At 44.6% G+C, this 6,000-nt stretch overlaps 1 protein-coding gene across 6 annotated transcripts in view; it reads left to right on the top strand.

Annotated features, from left to right (window-relative positions):
• Nucleotides 1-2,032: 2,032 nt before the first annotated feature.
• SLC12A6 (solute carrier family 12 member 6) overlaps nt 2,033-6,000 on the top strand; it is a 58,916-nt gene continuing 54,948 nt past the window's right edge. For 3 of the 6 annotated variants that reach the window (XM_061591389.1, XM_061591390.1, XM_061591386.1), the window contains exons 1-2: nt 2,034-2,331; nt 3,161-4,352. In XM_061591389.1, the coding sequence (XP_061447373.1) occupies nt 4,106-4,352 (247 nt within the window). In that variant the 5' untranslated portion in view covers nt 2,034-2,331; nt 3,161-4,105. Of the gene's footprint in view, nt 2,332-3,160; nt 4,353-6,000 lie in introns of all 6 variants that reach the window. The other 3 variants (XM_061591385.1, XM_061591383.1, XM_061591384.1) reach the window with 2 other exon arrangements.

Here is a 6,000-nt window from a genome sequence, read left to right as displayed (position 1 = left end):
GAACAGATCCGAAACTTACATAGAAATGCCTCTGCATTTTCCTTCCAGCACCCAATTAGGGTTATATTGAGAGCTTATGTGGTGTAGTGGTTAGATGATTGTTGGCCACAGATTGGCAGGTTCAGATCTCCACAGAAACATAACGGTCACTGGGTCACTTTGGGCCACTCATATGTCTCAGCCAAGCCTACCTCACAGAGTTGTTATGAGGATAAAATTGGCAGGGGAAGAATAATGTATGCTGCTTCAAGCCCCTTGGAGTAAAGGTGATATATAAATGTAATAAACAACTCAAGGGACAGTTTGTAACCTAGAAGGTTCCAGGGCCCGCATTACTGTCTTACCTCACTGACATAGAAGCCCTGCCCACTATCCATTCCAGATTTATTTTTGAATAAGATGTGGTTGCTCAGGTTGTCAATACATGTTTGACGGCACTTTCTTCTTTGGTATATAATATTCTTAAGAACATAAGAGCTCTTCTGGCTCAGGCCAATGGCCCATCTTGTTCTCACAGTGGTCAGCCAGACACCCACAAGAAGCCTAAAAGCAGGACCTAAGTGCATCAGCATGGTCCTCAGTTGTGATTCCCAGCAACTGACATTCAGAGACATACTGCCTCTGACAGTGGAGGGAGAACATAGCCATCGTGGCTAGTAGCTGTTGATGGCCCTGTCTATTAATTTGTTTAATCTTTTAAAGCCGTACCAGTTGGTGGCCACTATTATCTCTTGTGGGAGAGAATTTTTAATAGCACCAAAAAAGCAGGTCAACAGCTGGATAAAGCTGAACTTCTAACAGAACATCAAGGGGATGCGGTATGACAATGTGAACATCTGTTTTATGTGTAGGTGCTTATGTTGTGCATCATGTATAAAAGGAGTGTTAGTCCTCCACATGTTGCTGAACTACAGGTCCCATAATCCTTGGACACTGGCCATGCTTATTGCCTCATAGGAGTTATAGTTCAGCAACATACGGAGGGTGAAAGGTTCCCCAAACCTATTTGCAGTTTCCATAGGAGTAGCTGTATTAAGTCTGTTGCAGCAAAAACAACAAAGGGTTTTGTGGCACTTTAAAGACAGGTGGCAACTTTTATTATGGCACAAGTTTTCACGGACTGCAGCCTGCTTCATCAAATGTATGCATCTGCTGAAGCGGGCTCTAGCCCACAAAAATGTATGCCATAATAGAAAATGCTACTTCTCTTTAAAGGTAAAACATAAGAGTCTTGTGGCACATGTGTTTTTTATTTGTATTACTATGGCTTACAGTTGATGTGATTAAATTAACCAGACCTGTCATGATTAAGGCCCTTAAAGTGTCTGTTTTAGGACAAAGTTGGTTTGACCTGTCCTGAAGCCATTGCACAGAGCGGGCTGTGTGGTGTACCGTACAGTTTGGTGGCTTTCCTCATGTCTCCCCCTCCATTTGCCTTTCTAACCAATCCTTCCTCTCATCACAACAAGTATGTGCTGTTATATGACTTATGGCGACCCTATGAATGGGCAACCTCCAATAGCATCTGTCATCATGAACCACCCTGTTCAGAGCTTGTAAGTTCAGGTCTGTGGTTTTCTTTCTGGAATCAATCCATCGCTTGTTTGGCCTTCCTCTTTTTCTACTCCCTTCTGTTTTTCCCAGCATCATTGTCTTTTCTAGTGAATCGTGTCTTCTCATTATGTGTCCAAAGTGTGATCATCTCAGTTTCATCATTCTAGCTTCTAGTGATAGTTCTGGTTTAATTTGTTCTAACACCCAATTGTTTGTCTTTTTCGCGGTCCATGGTATGAGCAAAGCTCTCCTCCAACGCCACATTTCAAATGAGTCGAACAAATATATGAGACCTCTCTCCAATTTCACGCCCACCTAGTCTTCTTGCCCAATTGCCCCCTTCGCTGAATAACGTAACTACACTTCCCAGCAACGCTCGCGCTTTTGGAGCTCTTCTCTGCCTCCACCCCCCCCCCCGTGGTTCTTTTGAAGGGAAGAAGAAAGGCCAGCAACAGTAGCCACTGCTTGTTTCTACACATGCGCAGAATCAAAGTCAGCGGGGAGGGAAAGGGCGGGAGGAGATGAGGCCAACTAAGGAGAGCGCTACTCTTCCTCCCCCCTCCCACTTCCGAGCCGGCATCTGAGGTAGCGGCTATAAGCAGCGTGCGGGTAGCAGCTGCCGCCGCCGCCGCAATAACAGCAGTGATCAACGCAGTGCGCGCTCACTGGCTCAGAGAGAGAGAGAGAGAGAGAGAGAGAGTGAGTGAGCGAGCGCGCGCGCGCGCGCGAGAGAGAGACCCTTTAGAACGTTCAGAATAGCACCAGCGCGCACCTCAGGTAAACAATTAACGGTTACTAACTGCCGCCTTTACTTTCTCAGGGGCTCCCATCTACACGGGGGGGGGGGGAAGGAGAGACAGCGCTGCGCACGCGCAGTTTAACCCCCCCTTTCTGCACAGTGTCTTGAGCAAGGTGGAACATCCACACCCGTATCTTTCCCCACCTCTCTCCAAGAGTTTTTGCACGTTCCTCACAGTGGCTCACACCTAGGGGTCTTTTTTGTAGCACAGACTTGTTTGCTAGTGTGAGGGAAAGTTTTTCTCTCTACCTCCCCCTCATCTCACCTTTCTACAAACCGACAGGGTCTTGTATGCTACTAGCTCCATTTGCCTTGCATGTTAATGGTTGTCTTGGGTGCCCTCAGCTTTGAGGGTCCAGTGCATGCTTCGTACCATGGTCTTGCTGGGCTGGGCGTTGCTGGGCTGGGTGCTACCGACTTGCTTGCAGTGGTCTCGCACGATCCTTGGGTGCCTTCCCCTGTGCGCTTGCCTCCTTGTTCTGCTACCTCCTCCCCCTTTTTCCAGGAGATGCGCACACCCTTGCGCTCTTGACAGCCTTGCCAAATGACCTTCCCTCTTGCCTTTGGGGTGATAATGGGCGGTGCTTACCCACTTCTGCACCTGACTCTCTATGCACTCTCTTTCTCTAGGGGTCTTGAACCCATTCTCAGTCCTCATGGGATAACAAATGTGCACCCAACTACAGGGACTTTCTGGGACTGGCACATTATGTACTGTGGGGCCCCTCTGTAGAAATGTGACATCCCTGCAGTTTCAGCTTTGTGTAAGACACTAGAGTTATATCTATATTCATTCTGTTTCTCCAGGGCCACATAGGGAACATATGTTCTCTCACATTATCAGAGAGCTGGTCTTTCCCTTGTACTAGGCCCCATCCCATGGTTATCTTCTCATACCAGGAGCTTTGAAAAGTCACCAGGAGCCTATGGAGTAATTGTGCATCCTTTACCAGTGCCAGCATTTAAGGGAAGAACTGCTTTCTGTTTTTTTTTAAGTTCTTGCACCGGGATACTGTGACATTTCTGCTCCTTGGATTGAGAGATGGAGCATCTTTAATCATTGTTTCTACACCAGAATCATAAGGGATATTAGCAAAGAAGAATACACTCTGTCCTTGCATGTCACATTGGAAAACAAGTGGATTATTATCTTACTTTCACATGGAACCTTCTAGTCTTTTTGTGCATCATTCAAATCTTTGCATTGAGATTTTCCTGAGTGGGAAGAAATTACATCTATGCATTTTGCTGTGCCAAAATAAATTTGCCTAATAAACAGAAATTTTGCCTGGGATCTATGGGACGGCCCCTTACAGCTCACATCAACACCAGGAGTTTGCAGTGGGGCCCTTTGGCAGACAAAGATTACAACCACCTTTCATTTGGATCCATAGGCTGCCTCTGAACAGAAAACTCTTCCATATTTGCCTGATAAATCGGAATCTTTGGACAAATCATTTGTGAAAATACTAGCCTGGCAAAACCTTGGGGCATCATCCTCACTCAACCTTTGGCTTTGCTTGTGAAAAATACATCAGATAATCATTGATGTCTAGATAATGACATTGTGTTGGACTGTTTGTGAATCAATGCTAGATATGAATCTTTCTTTTGAGAGAACATTTGGTTACACTGTTGGCGTCTGCCCTTTTGAGTGGTGTTCTTCCTCTTATTACTTCGCACTCCAGACAACTCTTGGTTAAGGTCATCAAAGAAGTAATTATATTTTCCCCTTCCATTCCTGCTGCCAAGATGGCTTCTGTCCGGTTCATGGTTACCCCCACTAAAATCGATGATATCCCAGGCCTGTCAGATACCAGCCCGGACCTCAGCTCCCACTCCAGCTCCCGGGTTCACTTCAGCTCCAGAGAAAGTGTCCCTGAAACCAGCCGCAGTGAGGGTGCCAGTGACTTCTCTAGAGCAACCACTTCACTGGCTACTGAAGCAGCTGAACCAGCCACCGACAAGACTACCAATCCCCACACAGATGTGGCTGAAGGTAGGTCACCTTCGGTATATTGGGTGGGAGAGGGAACACTTGAATGGTAGAGGCAACATTATCAATGGAGGATGCCACCTTAAAGGTGCCTTGATAGTAGAAGAGGACTTATGGATATGCTGGAGATGCTCAATGTTTAAATAGAGCTTGCAGCTTAGAGGTTCTGGGAAGGATTGCTCAGTTCTTGGCTGTGCTGCAGATATGAAGGAGTATCTACTGTGACTTGGGAAATGCAAGATTGTGTTGAAGGTGGAGGGGGATATTGAGTGGGTCTGTCTCAATTCCTGCATGTGTTTTGAATCAACTGCTTTCTGGCAGATGGCATTTTCAGACATGACTGGATTTTCCTGACTTGAGCATCCGAAATACTTTGATTTGGCATCTTCTCTTATGTCAAGGGCTTGACTAATATATTTTAGAGGGAATAGTACATTTTCTAAATTTCTTCATCCCTCTTGCTGGGAACAACTCTTGGCTTCTTATTTTCTAAAATGGGGGCAGGCTGTGTTTTTACCAGGCCATGGTTTCTCTTTGATGGCATTTCAGATCTGTCCAGCTTTTCAGATCTCTATTCTTTATTTTTTTTCTCTTTGTACCAGGAAATGCTGAATAAGACTCATGGGAGATGACTCTGGAGAATTTCAGTTCCTCTAATCTTGTTGATTCCCTTGTCTAATGCCTTTTAAAAGAAAAAAAATCTGAGGTCAGACTGATCTTTGCTCATTCAGGACTGACTCAAGTACATCTTCTATGTTGGGGTTTATGAATTGTAACATTGAACCATCAATAGTCTTTTTAGATTCAGCCAGACTCTGATCTATGTACTCTTATTAACCTTCTTGTGACAGTTTCTTCGCATGCGCTTGGGGGAAAAAAAAGTAGTACATAGATAGGACACACTCGCATATAAAGCCCCTGCCCTGGATTCAGAGCTTGGAAAAGTTACTTTTTTGAACTACAACTCCCATCAGCCACAGCCAGCGTTATGCTGGCAGGGGCTGATGGGAGTTGTAGTTCAAAAAAGTAACTTTTCCAAGCTCTGCCTGGATTGTGTTTGCTGTGATATAGTAGCATGATTCTTACCCACACAAACACAAAAAAGTTGAGAATGAAGAAATGCTACACTAATTGTGAAATAATAAAGGTAATTACAGTGGATGTAAATTGGGGGGCGGGGTCCAAAGAGCTATATATAAAGGAAGAAGCACCATAGATGGAGACTTGTAAATATCCATTTGCCTGCTCAACTGTGACTAGCAAGAATTGCCTCTAGTCCAGGGGTTCCCAACCTGTGCTCTGTAGACCACTAGTGGTCCACGAGCTTTATTCAGTGGTCCACGGCATATCCACATTAAATGTTCATATTGATTTTAATTGCATTTTTATTGCTTCTTTTATTTCCTATATTGTATGTTATTGTATTACAGTTTGAATTCTGTGGAATGCAAATTGTGATACAATAAAATACAATAAAACAAACAAAAGAAGCAATAAAAATATAGCCACACAGCATCTAGCACAGGACATTACAATTGCTACAACAGGCAGACAAATTATTAAGTGGTTCGCCAAGACACTGACTAATTTTCAAGTGGTCCATGGGAAAAAATGTTCAGGAACCACTGCTCTAGATAATTAGGCAGGAAAG

Source organism: Rhineura floridana, chromosome 11, assembly GCF_030035675.1.
Source record: "Rhineura floridana isolate rRhiFlo1 chromosome 11, rRhiFlo1.hap2, whole genome shotgun sequence".
NCBI classification, from domain to species: domain Eukaryota; kingdom Metazoa; phylum Chordata; class Lepidosauria; order Squamata; family Rhineuridae; genus Rhineura; species Rhineura floridana.
The sequence above is the reverse complement of the archived record's forward strand: the minus strand, read 5'-3'. Positions and strand labels throughout refer to the sequence as shown.